Genomic DNA, 14,906 nt, shown 5'->3' on the forward strand with positions numbered 1-14,906 from the left:
CCGAGGCAATTGTGGCGGTGCACGGGAGAGGTCTAATTTAAGCGCTCACTTTGTTTGGTCATTAGGAGTTGGCCAATCACTGATTGGCTGGGTGTCCATCTCACTTGTACTTGTACTTATACACAATCATGTAGGAATGTAGAATGTAAATGTAAATCATGACTGCTTTATTCCTCTGGCTCAGTCAGTTCACTCTCCTCCCCTTCATCTCTCCCCTCCTCAGGGCCATCAACCAACACCCTATCCTCCTGCTCCTTCTCCAAATCCCGCAGTACGACCTTCTCCTTCCCTTCCTCTCCCATCTCCTTCCTACATCCCAACACCAATGAACAATCAACACCCTCACCAAACAAGTAGAGCACTCACCTCCTCACTCTCGCTTTCCTTCCTTTAGTCGCCAACTCCTGCTCCTCCGCCGCAGGCCTCAAGTTCTCCCACACCGGTTCCTCCAACCCATAAACCCTCCACAAATAGAAAACCGCCTGCTCCTTATCCTTCGCCTCGATCATCAGGTCCATATCTATCGGTACCCCCTCGGGGATCCGTTCGCAGCGATCGGCATGCGCGCGTTTCTCGATTGCTGTTACGGCGCCGGGCCGGGGGTCGGAGAGGTGCTGTTTGGGCTTGATGGACTTTTGCTGCCAGACGGCGTTTATCCGCGGGAGGAGCTCTACCGGGGTCTGTGAGCTAGGCTGGGGACGATCAGATAACTTGACAGAGCGAGCGTAGGTAAGCTCACATAGATCCAATCATGGTGCCAATCCAGGACGAGCGGGCAGCCCAGTTCCTCCGACACAGGCAGGAGTTCTTCTAAGTTGTAGCACAGCTCGTCGTTTTCCAGCACCAGTCTCTGCCTAACCCTCTCCCCAAGCTTCCGGTAGTTGCTCTTAAACCGCTCGATCGTGCCCTCCTTGTCCCCATACACCCCTCCCATATGAATGATCATCACCCCGTCCCTTCCCTGTCTCAAGCGGTCCAAGACCTCGCACTGGTACTCCAGTTCCCTTACAGAAGCCTCGACGACCCCGGGCTTAGGTGAACCAAGCTGCGTAAACTGCCCTGGGTGCATCGTCAGCCTCTGACCGTATTGGTTTGCCAGCTCCCCAGCACGCTGGAGTGCAGAGTCGGCAAAGTCGAGCGAGTAGCCGTGTTGGGCGTGAGAGGCGAAAGGGAACATATCCGAGGAGACGCGCATGAACTGTATCCTGCTCCTCATCAGTGACTAAAAAACACACCAGATGGAGGTCGCACTTGTTCTCCTCGTTCCACTGGATCATCTTCTCCAGATCCTCGACGTTCTTCAGCGCTAGTTCCTTAACAAACTCCACTCCTTTCTGCCTCAAGGTCTCCAGCCTACAGGTGCGGCTGCAGAAGACAGGCTCCACCCCTTGCCCACCTGCGCGGAGCACGGTGTTGAGGCACGCGTACCCCAGTCGACCGCGGAATGCCGTCTCTCGCCGCTCGACATCGGGTATGATATACGTCACCGGCTCGTCAGTCTTGCGCTTGCGCCGCTTTTTGGGGGTTTGGGTCTCCTCGGCTGACGACACTTCTGCGGTCGGAAGGACAGGCTTGCGGGCACGGGTCGAGCGGCGGAGGGGGCTACCAGGGGTGTCTGGTTCGTCTTTGACCGTTGATCGACGTTTGCGTTTACCAGGGCTGGGTGATACAGCAGAATCAGCCTTCATAGCAGCACCTTCACCCGCCGGAGTGAGGACAGACTTCTTCCTTCCTCCTCGGCCTTTCTGCGCTGGTGTTCTAGCCTCTTTTACTTCCTCCATAATAGCCTCAGGACCCTCCATGACCACCTCCACCGCCTCTTTGACTGCATCACCCACCGCACTCATATGAACCTCCGTCACGTTCACAGCGAGCATAGGCACAGGTGAGAGGGTGACCTGCTCTACCTCCCTGGCGGAAAGCTGCTGGATCCCTCCCTCCGATTTTTTTGCCAAGTTCAGGTTAGTTGTTGGTTCTGATTGTGCAAGCTTTCGTTTCGGCATTGGAGTTTTCAGTACTAGAGAGCTGGTTCCTGCTGCTAGGATGGGAGTCCTAGTGAATGTGTGTAGTGCAGTACGTCCCCTCCTGGCGAGAAGAGCAAGCCTACGCCAGAGGAATCCCCAGTTGGAGTTGGTTGAAGTAAGAAAAGAAAGACGATATCTGCCATAGCTGGAGTCATCAAGTGAGGAACAAGGCTCGGATAAACTCTGCGATGACAAGCGCCGATCTGAGACAGTAAAGGGCACCCAAAGACGTCAGGGATCGAAGACATCGATCGGCGAATTATTGGCTAGTCACGTGATAAACCGCTCCAATCACGTGGGTAATGCACCGCCTCGCGTAAGAACGGTTGCTCGGGAATGACACGGGTTTCCAATATTTCTATTTAGTTTCTTTCAACGCTTGCTCTTGATTTGTATTCAATTCTGGCTCAATTCAATTCTTAGCATAACATCGTCGTATGGCATCAATCACTAGCTGTTCTTGCTACATGTGGATTTGTTTCTTGATACGCGAACTTGGATGCCCTCATGCATATACCCGACGTTACCGCGGACAACGCAGTGGCATCCGCACTCGCAGAATGGATGATTGTTGCTTACGATGCATACATGCCGACGTGCTCACACACTCGTGCGCGTGGTCGTTATTGGAATCGATCGTTGCTCTGGCATTGGAGAGTGTTTGACACTCGGATTAACTTGAATGTTGTTTAAAGGGGAATATTAATACCTTCCTGAAACCTTTTAATCCTTATAACCTCTGGCATGGTCGTCCAATTCTGTTACGCAAGATGCTCACTCCACTCCTCCCACCCTCGTTCCGCTCCACGGACGTCCTCGTCGTCCTCGTCACCCTCATCACCTCCCTCCTGCTTGTCGCTCGCTACCTCCTCTCTTCCAAAGGGATCAAGCTGCGCGGCCCTCCCCGCCCCTCTTGGCTCTACGGCTACAACAAGATCTTCCTCACCACTCCCTCCGCGCAACTACATGAAACCTGGCAAGCCAAGTACGGCGATGCCTACTCCCTCCCTGTCGCCGTGGGGGAAACAAGGATCGCCCTGCTCGACCCGAAGGCGCTAGTGTGGGTGTTCTCCTCGAATGTGTATAACTATGTGCGGCCGGTGGGCCAGTCCAAGCTCGTGGCCTCTTTGGTATGTCCTGGACGGTGGATGCTGACCCCTATGCTGATTATCCTTCGAGCTCGGACAGGGGCTTATCAGCACCGATGGTCTGTCTCCGTTCTTCCGTGTTATACAACCACTGACGAGAGTACAGGGGACGACCACAAACGGATCAGGAAGACGATGATGCCCGGGTTCACGCCTGCTGCCCTCAGGTCCTTCACCACTGTCTTCTTAGAAGAAGCCTACCACGTCAAGGATGCGTGGAGCACCATGTTCTCTGAACAAAAGGGCGGGCTCGTGCTCGACGTCGAGCCATGGGTCAACGCCATCTCACTCGTTCGTCCCCCTTTCCCCCGAATGTCGGATACTGATGCGGCGCAGGACTCGATCGGAAAAGCCGGATTTGGGCACGACTTCGCCTCCGTAACCGGGGAGAAACCGCTCATCCAAAAACTGCTCGACTCGTTCGGCACCAGCCGCCAGTCCCCGATCACGGCCCTCGTCCTCTCCCTCGTGCACGCTTTCCCGATCCTGGTCGATCTCCCTACCAAGCGGAAAGTGTTCAGGGACAAGCTCCGAATGGCTATGATGGGCATCGCTACTGACATACTGGAGGAGAGTCATAAGGTCGGCGAGGAGGGGAGAAAAAGCTTGATCGAGAACGTCCGTGAGTACCTGTTCGCCAAGGGTGGGATGTCCCTGACAAGCAGCAGTCAAGGCAGAAAATCGGTCATTCACCCCGGATGAGGTCCTCGGAGCTGTGAGTATCTCGTTCCACTTCTTTCCCGCCCATTCACCATTCTTGGCAGATCAACACTATCATGTTTGCGGGATATGACACGACTTCCAGTACGCCCCGCCCATTCTCTCCATATCTGTCTAACCCATCTCAGCCACTCTCCTATGGGCGCTGCACGAGCTCTCCCTGAACCCTACCGCTCAGTCCAAGTTGAGGGAGGAACTTTCCCAGTTCCATGAGCCGACGTACGACCATCTGCGGGAAAAGATGGTCTACCTCGACGCGGTTGTGAAAGAAGTGCTCCGGCTGCATCCTTCCATTGTCGAGATCTACTGGAACGTACGTCCCGTCTCGCCTCGTAGCGTGCATTGTTTGACCCGGCGCTCACGTATTTGTAGGCGATAAAAGATGACGTCCTACCCCTCGCTCGGCCTATAACGACCGCTTCGGGCGAACAAATCAGTCAGATCCCCATCAAGGGCGGCCAGGGGATCACAGTCCCTATCGAGGCGCTCGTGCGTTCCCCCGCCATTTGGGGGGAAGACAGCCACGAGTTCCGGCCTGAACGATGGGTGCCCGGGTCATCTAAGGAATATAACCTCAGCAAGCCAATTGGTGAGTATCGACGAAGAGGGAAGAGCGTCGGGATTCTGGGCTCATATCTCTTCAGGTGCTGAGAATGAACATCTCCCGGAGAGGGTGAGGGAGTTCCATGCCTGGTCGAACTTGTGGACCTTTGGTGATGGGCCAAGAGGCTGTATCGGGCGGACGTTCGGTATGTCTCTCATTCCTGATGTCTCAACATGGTCTAATAAGGTCATTCTTTGTTTCACGTCAATTTCTTCGTGGATGAATAGCCATCGCGGAACTCAAAGCTGTCATATGCATCCTCATCCAAAACTTTACGTTCGAGCCGCTCACCCCGGGAGGGAAGGATGTCCGCCGTGTACCGGGTGTAACCCCGCGACCGGTGAACGACGGCAGCCATGGGCTCAAGCTGAGGGTTTCTCAAATCGGGATGGATTGAACGGTTTGAATCGTTCGTTGTGGATGTGATGTGGAACAGGTATATATACAATGAGGTAACGGCGCGGATCTGTGTATAATATGCTGCTAGACCTGTTGTTCTCATAGGATTGTAACTCTTCAGTCTTGAGTACATCCCGCATATGAATACATGTTTATACTCTTCTAGATTCCAACCATTCTTCAGGGAAGAATGAGCACGTTATGGGGGCAACCAGCTCAATAAAGTCTTGTAACGTGAACGTGTGCACGTGCCTCCATCCCTCACAGTCACAATTCCATTTCCTGTCCCATACACGTTCCATGGCGACACGCGCATCCTTTCCCCTCCCATCCTTCCGTTTGTGCGATCCTGAACGGGAACGGAGGAGGCAAGGCTATCGTGCCCAAGACGAGGGCGGCAGTGGGAATGAAGAAGAGAGTGCGAGTGTTTGTCATTCTGCGAGGTATGTATCGGCTATATCATGTTAACTTTAACCTAAAGCAACTCAAGGCACGCACCTCAGAAAGACAGATTTGACAGGCAGGCATGTACCACTACTCCCCTCTGGGCTGATAAGAATGCAGAAGAGCTGCGCACGCAATTATTCGGATGCGTCGGGTTGGGCCCGATGTACCGGTCCGCTTCCCAACACGATCCAACTTTTCCTCTGCATGGACCTACAGTAGAGCCACGTATTAACATCTGATCAATGAATTGGAATGGTTTTGAGGGCCAGGCACGCTGAGGATCGTAGAATCAGGCACAGAGTGATGAATTCCTTCATTGAGGGAGACTGAAAAACGTGAAGACCTTGATCTGAGACAGATAGTAATACATGGAAACTAAAAGAGATCATGAAGAGATGAGCGGCCATTCGTAGACATCATTGGGGGCATGGTATGATGCAGATGAGGGGGTATGGGACAACCGCGAGGTGAAGTTCTTCAGCTATAGTGCGGTTCATGCATTTGCGTTTGTCTACTGAATTGAATGTCAGATCCAAAGGCAGATCCTCTCCGGCACAAATACATACCTCTAGCACTTTTCGCTATATGTGATCCTCTTCTCCATCCTACTCTGACGACTACGTTCCGCACGAGCGGCCAGTGCGCAAGTGAATTGAGAGGGGAATGCGAAGGCGAGGAACTCGCAGAGACTGATGTGGACAGGAGCAGACATCTATCGATATTGTCAGTTTTCGCAAGGGAATCTGGCGGAAAGGGTACTAGCCTTGAGATAATTGATCGGTGTTGAAGTCAGATAAGAAAACTGTGCGAAGTATCGATGTTGCTTGAGAGAGTGGTTGCGAGAGCTGTTTGTTCTTCAGAAAGCTGGAGTTATCTTTGTATTTTGTTGGTGAATCTCGTCCATAATGACCCTCTTTATACATAGTTCGACCTCAAGAAGGTCAACTTGATCTCCACAAGATAGAACAAGAGGAACAGTTCCGCAGCCCCATCCATCGTGTGGCCGCAGTATAGAGAACAGGTGGGAAGAAGTGGAAGCCATGCCTCTACGTGCGCAGCACCTCTTCTTTCCATCATAGTTTGAGGGCGAACGCGGAGTTAAGCACTACATCCAGAAAACAAACCGCAGTCAGAGGCAGTTGCGCAGCGCACAAAATATGATCGAGGGTGCGCTATCTCGCACACCACCGGGGCAGCAGAGTACCCGGCATCAGAAGTTTCCTCGGATGACCGAGCTGTTCTCCGATTGTTGTTCGGCGACTACGGCGAGCATGCACAGCGGGATTTTACGTAGAGATACAGGGAGAAACTTCTTCCCTGATGTTGGTAAGTAGATAAAGTCGTTAATCCGGTAAGCCATCCGCTATTGCCGGCCATACTAGCGTGCGGGATGTCCGAACAGCAAAGGCGAGATCGGCGCTGCCGATAGCTTCTTTCGTTCGGAATGCATGGTGGAAGCCTATAATTCTGGCGCGCCAATGTATTTGGCATTGTCCCTCTCTTCCTAGACAAATGACGAGCTGGAAGCCAGGTGAATTGTAGCCTAGGGCCTTCGGTCAGAGTCTGGTTGGGAGCCGCCGAAAATGATTCCACAATGATAGGAAGGCCACTCAAACAATCCTTGAGAATGATTGCATCGTTGACTGGGTTCAAAAATGAGGTGCCAGCGAGGTACGAGAGAAGCAGATGTGCGTCAGTCGGAACAGACACCTCTAAATAGACGTCGGTCAAACTGAGAAGAGAACTCAAGCGCTCAGCCCCCATCAAGCGCCCGTGAAAAGCTAGATTTTGCTTCCGTTACCTCCCAATAGAAAAGTTCTTTCCTCAGCCCGGCTTTGTTCCATCCGTATCATCCTCTTCATCAGACGATGGCCAAAGGGGACACCTCCGCCAAAAAGAAACGGACACGGCGGCGAAAGAGAAGGGAAGTTTCAGACTCATCCTCCTCAGATGACTCTGCTTCGGAGTCGGAGGACGTCCCTGTGCCAAAGACCAATCCGGCTCCTCCGGTCAAGGTTCCTCAACCGGCTGAGGAGTCCGAGGACGATACGGAGTCAGACGATGATGAATCTTCTGACGAGGATGTTGTGGGACCTACTGCTCCTCACGGCGACATGGAGATGGCTCCAGCACATGAACCGTCCGAAGCGGCACCACGTCCTCACAAACGGATTCCTTCACGTTCACCTTCCCCTCCAGCACCGGCATTACCACCATTCCTGCCAACTGCGAAGGATGTACGTGAGGAGAAGGAGAAGCAACTGAAAGACCGATTCCGCAAGTATTGGATGACCAGCCTCGCGGACGCCTTTGCCGATGACCTTGACGAGATCCGAAAGGTACGACTCGTGTTCATGGAGGCACGTCACCGACCCTAATTGGTGCTTTGTTTAGGAGCAGAGTATGACAAAATCGCGCTTAGATATGCTCATCGACTCTCTCGCGTCCGGCGCAGACGTCTTCAGTTCTTCCTTGGACGAGAGCAGCCGGCAACGAACGAACGAAGAGATGGAGCTCGTGCTCGGTGAACACTGACATTCCCCTCCATATCGGTTAATGGTCACATCACATGCCTCTGAATGTTTGCATGCTGTAATACTATGTTGCATTCACACGGAATTTTGCTATTCGACCATCGCTTGGCCCTTGAATTGCGGTTATCTGGTACACTGAAGCATCCTCATGGGATCACATATGCTTGTCCATGCTTGTCCATGTTAACTTCATGCCGTATCCCAAGGATCTCTCGGAACGTCATACGTCAGCCATTGTCTATCTTTCGCGTTTAGCCGAAATGGGCCAGAATACTGGGACATTGAAGTGGATCATCTGTCCTGTCTACTCGGCTGGGAGTTTGAGTGGGAAGCTTGTGCTCCTTCCTATGTGCCTTATTAAAGGCATGCGCACTCGTACAGACAGGTCCGGAAATAGATCACGTTCGCTCAGTACCAAATCTCGCTAGCAGTCTACCAACTATAATTTCGGGTCCGAGGCGTTCGATTCCTGCGACATCTGCGCGAGGGCCCGATGTCCTCCCAAGGTGGAGCGACGTGGACAGTGACCCAACCGAGTGCAGGACTACTGGCAATAAAGGATATAGGCCGGCCCAAAAAGGATTGCTGAAAGAGCACTCTACCTCTTTACATGTGTCCTCTGCGCATCAAGTTTCTTCTCACCCTCGTCCTCTCACCTCCAACTCCCCTCACACCGCCGAATTCTAGATAGGGCACCCTCTCCCACTCTACCCCAGCAACCCCACTCTGTTCTTCTTCTTGCCTAGGGTCGAGGAATGCCCAGATTGGGAGTTCCAGCTCACCCTTGACCAGCACTCTGGCTTTGGGGAGTGTCGAGAGTGGGACGGGGGTGAGCACAAGTGCCTTGCCTGACTCTCTGTTGAATGAACGAATCACGCCGAGACCTAGGCAATGCGAAGTGAAAGGTGAAGGAGCAGGGGCGCGCTGCTCATACGGCATCAAGTGACCGTCATGGGCGGGAAGGGGCTCCGAGCCGTCATCGACGGCTAGGAACGTGACCAGGGAGCCGTTGAGTACCGTCCCCAGTTCTTCGGGCACGACATCCTCCGATCCAGGACCGAGCAGGACGATCTTGTCGAATGTGGTGCGGAGGTCGACTTCGTATGGCAGCTGAGCACACAGCGGTGTGGTGGACCACCGGGTGCTTTGCCCTTCTTGCGGGGGGTGCGAGTGGAGGTAGGACATCGTACTGAGAGCTCGGAGAAGAGGGGCATTGTACGCTGATAGCCGTGGGCTGGGCTGAACAGGCTCCAGGGTATACACTTGCCTGTCATCGCGGTTGCCAGTAGGTGTTAAGGTGGAGGACGAAAACCGATCTAGCGGGTGCGCCGTCTCGCCCGAATCCGGGAACTCAAACACATGCGTAGGCTGGACGAGTTGCTCCACCTGCTCGAGTAGACGCGCACCGAGGCCTTTTGTCCAGCCCATGGTGTTTACCACTAAGGGCACTACGTCGCTAACTCTCCCATCCCCCACTTCCATAGCGGAAGGGAACTGTAATTCCAGCCTGAAACTCTGGAGGAGCGCTTCGACAGCAGTGAGGTAGAGTGCCGGGTCAGACTTGGGCGAGGAGGAACCGAGGTAGTGAGCCCGGTATGGCGGAAGGGGGTGGGAGAAGGAGGGACCCAACACCGGGCGGGAAAGGACATGCAGAGAAAGTAGTCCTGGGGCTGTGAATTCGGTTTGGCCGGGGTCGAGTTCGAGGTACACAACTTGTTGATATCTAACATCCAATGCAGAGTTGAGGTAAGGTAAATAAATGAGCAAGAAGGAAGAAGCAAGCGCACCGGCTTGTAAGGCGATTCAGCAACGACCGGGCAAAGGTACTCTTGCCAGAGTTCTTAACCCCCCGAACGAGCGCCACTCTTCCTCTCAATCGGTCTTCCGTCGTGTCGCTCTCCGAGGGGAGGAACGCGTTTATCGCCCCCTCCCAAGAAGGCGGGAGTACGAATCCGTGTAAAGGGGTGTTGCTCGTGAGGGGATAGAATCCTGCAAGGCCCCAGTCTGCTGTCGAGGAAGGAGATGGAGGGGAGAAAGCTCCAGAGAATGGAGTGACAATACGGCCGAGGCCTTCGATGTTTGAGTGCAGTTCCTGAAGAACGACAAGGGCATCTGCCGTTGCGGTTTGATTTTCGAGATCCGGCGGCAGTGGGAGGGTGCGTGACGATTTTGAGGAAGTGAGTGCCGTAAGGACGGGAATTGTGTGGCTTTTGGGAGCATAGATCTCGTGTGTCGTGCATTCCCGGTCCACTTCGAGCACAGTTCCGAACAGTTCTAACTTCCCCTTGACGACCAAAAGGCGGCATGTGCCAACGAAGGCAAGCGTCTCGCCGCCTTTTAGTGCAAGAAGAATGGCGGGAGTGTCGCATTTGAGGTTGAGAGGGGGTAATGCGGAAGGAGGAAGCTCTAATAATGAGGAAGACGAAGGGAGGAAGGTAGAAGCGGGCAGGTAGGAGAGGGCGGGGCGCTGCGGCCTGATTCTTGGATTAGGGGCATGCAGGACTGTGGAACAGATAGACGAACGGAGCAGGCTCAGGCAGCTCATCCACTTCACTCAAAACATCGTCTTCTTCATCCATCCCGAATTGCACATCCATGGTCCCGTCAAGGTCGTCCCCCAGCCCCACCGGCGCGGCAGGCGAATACGCCCTCTCCCTTGGGGTATACTGAGGGAACGCAGGCCGCGTCTCATCATCGATGCCATCAACGGGAGAGGGCTTTCTTTTCTTTCGCGGCTTCTGTTCTGGTATAGGTTTCCGTTTTCTTTTCTTCGGGGATTCAGGGGAGGAAGTTGGGGATGGGATAGCGGGTTCGTCTTCGGAGCTTGAGCCAAGTTCTGGTACTGCTGCTGGAGGTGCTGCAGGACGAAGAGAAGACTGAACTGCATCTATGCCTAAGTCTCCGGATAATTGAGCGGCCTTTGCCGCTCTTCGTGCTGCAACAGCACTAAGCATTCCTTGTTCGTACCAAGTTTGAAGTTGAGCTCAGTTGACGTGGGCAGCCTAAACCAAAATAATACCAAAAAAAGTACTATAGATGGACCCTTGCACAGCCCCTTACTTGAATTTTCTGTGAGTGCTTCTTTTGTGTGCTTCGAGTACTAGTACTTTCTCAGTTGCCTTCACATATCAACCCACAAACAACAATGGCATCAACATCAACATCCGTAGGAGCACCATCAACCACTACACCCGCCCAGCTTACCCTCTTTGCCCGTGCCATCCTTGCCCATCTCCGGCTCTGGCCTGCACTCCGCCTTGCCCTCCAGACATCAACAGCACAAGGGAAGGAGAACGTCCAACTGTTTGCGAGCGAAATCCTTGAACTTTTCCAGAGTAAGCGTGTGGGAGTAGATGATGTTGAGGAGCTGTTGCTTCAGGTACACCTTTCTCTTTCATGATCTTGCCGCCGTTGACGTGGCGTCCAGATCATGGATGAGGAGTTCGACACGCTTGTAGAAGACGAGTCTGCCTTGGCGCTCTCCCGTGCCCTTATTCTCACATGGGAAAACCTCACTTCCCCCGAGATGGAGCCCTCTGTCAAACTATTAGAAGAGCAGGTAGAACGAGCGGGGCGAACGCGTGTGACAGCACAGGTGCGGGAAGAGGTCGAAGAGGTCGACGGGGATGACGATGACGATGATGGAGAAGAGGAGGAAGGTGATGTAGAGATGCAATATGAAGCGCCCAGATTGGTCGAGAGGAAGGAAAAGCCGGAGCCGGTGGTGGATGATGACGGCTTTACTTTGGTCCAAAAGAAGAGGCGCTAATCTCCATTCTTGTATTGAACTGTGCAGTGCCTGGGACGCGCAGCCCAGTTGTAATCTATTGACGGCCCTCTGGAACTCCTAATAGTTTATGAAGAGCGAGGTAACGGAGTAGCATAATACAGCCGTGCACATAAACCAAGTCCGCTCATTCACACTACTTACCCGCCCAACTCACGCCCTGCCTCGCTGGATCCAACTACCTCTCGCTGGCAAGCCCACCTAGTCCAGCGTCTGAGCATCCGAATCAGGACTCGAGTTCTCCGGTTCATTAGCAGGCAAAGGCGGTGGCTTTTCGATCTTATTCTCCTCCCTCTCCTTCGCAGCAGCAGCAGCACTCGTCTCTGGCTTTTCTTGGGGTCCAACCTCGGGCGCCACGCTCGAGCTAGGACTGAGAGGCTGGATCACGTCCGGATGGTCTTGGAATACGTCCCTCCCTGGTTGGGGAACGTTGCCCGCGCTTTCTGCAGTGGCAACTATAGCTGAGGAGTCTGGCTGGGGCTCCACGATATTCTGCACGGGAACATGGCCTGCATGATGCTCCGCCACACCAGTCACACGGGGAGGAGTGGGCTTTGCGCTCGGCGCAGAATGGTAGTAGTCGTCTTTCTGCAGCGAAGGTCAGCATTGTCTACGTGCACGTGCACTTGGCTGGTATAGGCTCACGTTAGGGTAAAAGTCCCCGCAGGCAAAGTCCCACGTCTTGAGCCACTTTGAGCTCTCGCATTTGCCTCGTGTCCACACACCTCCATATACGAGGGGATTGAAGTGCGAGTATGTCCACACGGCCAGGCCAACAAGAACAAGGGCGACCTGCACCCTGTACCTAGGCTTGAGCTTAGCCGTGGCCATATCGTACACCGCTGCGCTGAGGAGCACTGCAAACCACAGGGCAGGGAAATAATGGTGCAAAAACAGCTGGCGGGCCATGAGGAAGAACGGAGCGTAGTGTAGCCCCCACCCGAGGACGAGGAAAGAGCACAGGTTGTCGTAGAACACCAGGCCAGAGTTGTTGAAGTCTTTGTAGCCGCGTTTCGCGCGGAGGATGAGCACGCCGCGGGCGAAGAAGTAAAGAGCGACGGCGAGGGTGGAGAGGTACCAGACGACAGGATTGCCCAGCAGGTAGATTTGACGATGGTCTTTCACCCAGAAGTTCTGGATAAGATGTGTTAGCTGGAGTTCTGCACTGCGTAGGAAGGACTGACAATTCCCCGCCGGAGAATGGGCCAGGTGTTGGGCCTGGAGTCAAATGCATGCCGTTCAGTCAAGCCGGCGTTCGTAGTCCACATGACCTGCTGCAGCTCCAAGAACTTGCTCAAGAATCCAGGCTTGCGGTAGTTGACCTTTGGTGATGTGGCCGGCACTGTTCTCCTTCAGCTGCGCCCAAGACACTGAACTAAGAGACGTACACTTATCATGCTCGTTCCACTCTATGAACCAGAGGCTGTTCGCCCTGACCGCATTCTTGTTACACGTCACTTCCTGCTGCTCGTACCCCCAGTCGGGTAGTTTGACCTTATGACTGAAAAGATAGCATCCGGTAAGCGCATGCTTAAGCTTGAAAAGTGTCCTCAGCGTGCGAACGCGTTTCGAGCTCGCGCGATCATGCCTGTCCCCTTCGGCGATCTCCACGATCCAGTAATCATTCGCGTCGCCCAAGAAACCGGTGAATCCGTACCCAGAAACTTCGTTCTGGAAATCCACTTCGGATACGGGGGGACGGATGTCGTGCGAGTGCAGCATTTTGGAGGTAGCAATATGTTGCAGCTTGATCATGTCCCCGTCTGCGAGGGCGCGGAAGGGCTCCGTCTCCCAGTTGTACCCGGGGCTGTTGTTGTCCCAAGTGGCGTTAAGGATACGCCAGTCGTTGTTCACATCCAGGTGCGGATAGAGGGTGATTTGTTGTTCTGCAGGTACGGTTAGCATGTGGTGAAGAGAAGGGGGAGAGACGCACGCTTGGACCCCCCGGGGTAGGAATGATCATGCGAGTGCAGGTACCCTCCGTTGGTATTCCAGTGCCGCATGACGATCTTGCTCCCTACGCCTACATCCGCATACGTATCCGCCATCTTCTTCCCGTTGAGGGTGTGCTGGAACTCGGCGCTCATGAATCCGTCGCCGTCGCCTGAGTTGCTCAGGATCAGGAAATGCAGCTCGAACATGGCCATGTAGAACGTTGCTGGCACGGCAATGAGGCATAGGGCGCGAGCGAGGAAGTGCCGGATCCAGAGGGCGATGGAGACGCGGGTGTCGCCGAGGAGGACCCAGAGCTGGCGGATAGTGCACAGACCGATGGTGGCAATCGTGAAGAGGCCTACCCATTTGCAGCTCACGACTGCGCCTAGGCTTAGCCCGACGCAGGTGAGCCAGACCCACCATGAGTGCGTGAATGGCGCGGCGCGGTTCTCGTTGGCGAACCCGACCCAGAAGAAGATCGTCAGAGCGGTGAAGAACAGGAGGGGAGAGTCGAGGAGGATTAGACGGGATTGGGTGATAAGCCCGTTCTCGAAGGTTATGAACAAGGAGCCGAGGAGCGCTGTGTCGGCGCGGCAGTCTAGGCCGCGCAGGGTGAGGTAGGTGATGGGTACGAGCAGAACGCCGAGTGTCGCTGGCAAAGAGCGCATAGCGACATACGGGACGTGTTCGTACAATCTGAGTAGAAGTCAGAGGTGTACTTAGTCAAGAAGTGTAGGTCCGCACTTTCCGATATCTTTGAAGTCGAAGTTCCCGTCGTAGCCGCTTACGAAGGCGGCAAGAGTGATGAGCAGCTTTGCAAGCGGAGGGTGAACGTCAACATAGTACTGGCTCTTGATGTACTTGCTAGCGAACTTTCCAAAATGGACTTCGTCGAATCTATCGCGCAAAATTAAAGAACGCGAGATAATCAGTAACTCTCTATAGTGTACTTGGGGTAAAGGACTTACACGACGCTATCCGGCCATCCCAGTTTCCAGAACCTCACTACCACCGCAACCGCACACACCAGAAGGAGCAACTTCCACTCTCCCTTATGCAACTTGATCCCTCCTGGAGGATGAGGTTTACCGCGAGACTGGGAGTAGCGTGGGCCAACAGGACGGGCTTTGTATGATGGAGTAGCGGGGAAAGGCGATGATGGGGCTGGGCCGGGAGGAGGAGGAGGAGGAGGAGGAGGAGAGAGAAGTGGGTCGGTATAAGCTTGCCTTGGACGGAATTGGGATGGTCCGTGTAAGGAAGTCATCGTATCCCTTTGTAAATATACTAGATGTTCAAAATATAAAGAAA

At 54.0% G+C, this 14,906-nt stretch overlaps 6 protein-coding genes across 6 annotated transcripts; 3 read left to right on the forward strand and 3 right to left on the reverse strand.

Annotated features, from left to right (window-relative positions):
• Positions 1–362: 362 nt before the first annotated feature.
• DACRYDRAFT_45331 (UV-endonuclease UvdE) lies at positions 363–1,688 on the reverse strand (the record flags this gene model as incomplete). The annotated part of the gene is made up of 3 exons (XM_040774636.1): positions 363–692; positions 740–1,205; positions 1,252–1,688. The coding sequence occupies 3 exons, from the start codon at positions 1,686–1,688 to the stop codon at positions 363–365; spliced, it is 1,233 nt and encodes a 410-aa protein (XP_040632862.1).
• Positions 1,689–2,531: 843 nt separating this feature from the next.
• Positions 2,532–4,893, forward strand: DACRYDRAFT_45114 (cytochrome P450; the record flags this gene model as incomplete). Its single annotated transcript, XM_040774625.1, has 9 exons — positions 2,532–2,634; positions 2,907–3,158; positions 3,279–3,424; positions 3,509–3,794; positions 3,893–3,976; positions 4,021–4,205; positions 4,265–4,438; positions 4,545–4,641; positions 4,724–4,893. The coding sequence occupies 9 exons, from the start codon at positions 2,532–2,534 to the stop codon at positions 4,891–4,893; spliced, it is 1,497 nt and encodes a 498-aa protein (XP_040632863.1).
• Positions 4,894–7,210: 2,317 nt separating this feature from the next.
• On the forward strand, positions 7,211–7,877 carry DACRYDRAFT_12791 (uncharacterized protein; the record flags this gene model as incomplete). The annotated part of the gene is made up of 2 exons (XM_040770945.1): positions 7,211–7,681; positions 7,737–7,877. The coding sequence occupies 2 exons, from the start codon at positions 7,211–7,213 to the stop codon at positions 7,875–7,877; spliced, it is 612 nt and encodes a 203-aa protein (XP_040632864.1).
• A 397-nt stretch (positions 7,878–8,274) lies between these two features.
• DACRYDRAFT_12792 (uncharacterized protein) lies at positions 8,275–10,830 on the reverse strand (the record flags this gene model as incomplete). Its single annotated transcript, XM_040770946.1, has 4 exons — positions 8,275–8,420; positions 8,533–9,599; positions 9,664–10,356; positions 10,400–10,830. The coding sequence occupies 4 exons, from the start codon at positions 10,828–10,830 to the stop codon at positions 8,275–8,277; spliced, it is 2,337 nt and encodes a 778-aa protein (XP_040632865.1).
• Positions 10,831–11,066: 236 nt separating this feature from the next.
• On the forward strand, positions 11,067–11,627 carry DACRYDRAFT_27252 (uncharacterized protein; the record flags this gene model as incomplete). The annotated part of the gene is made up of 2 exons (XM_040774292.1): positions 11,067–11,255; positions 11,304–11,627. Coding segments are annotated over 2 exons (513 nt in total), but the record flags the coding sequence as incomplete, so codon positions are not given.
• Positions 11,628–12,263: 636 nt separating this feature from the next.
• DACRYDRAFT_45580 (glycosyltransferase family 39 protein) lies at positions 12,264–14,862 on the reverse strand (the record flags this gene model as incomplete). The annotated part of the gene is made up of 6 exons (XM_040774655.1): positions 12,264–12,797; positions 12,848–13,005; positions 13,052–13,549; positions 13,597–14,294; positions 14,343–14,495; positions 14,567–14,862. The coding sequence occupies 6 exons, from the start codon at positions 14,860–14,862 to the stop codon at positions 12,264–12,266; spliced, it is 2,337 nt and encodes a 778-aa protein (XP_040632867.1).
• Positions 14,863–14,906: the final 44 nt, after the last annotated feature.

The sequence above is a fragment of the Dacryopinax primogenitus genome (assembly GCF_000292625.1).
Source record: "Dacryopinax primogenitus strain DJM-731 SS1 chromosome Unknown DACRYscaffold_1, whole genome shotgun sequence".
In the NCBI taxonomy this organism is placed as follows: domain Eukaryota; kingdom Fungi; phylum Basidiomycota; class Dacrymycetes; order Dacrymycetales; family Dacrymycetaceae; genus Dacryopinax; species Dacryopinax primogenitus.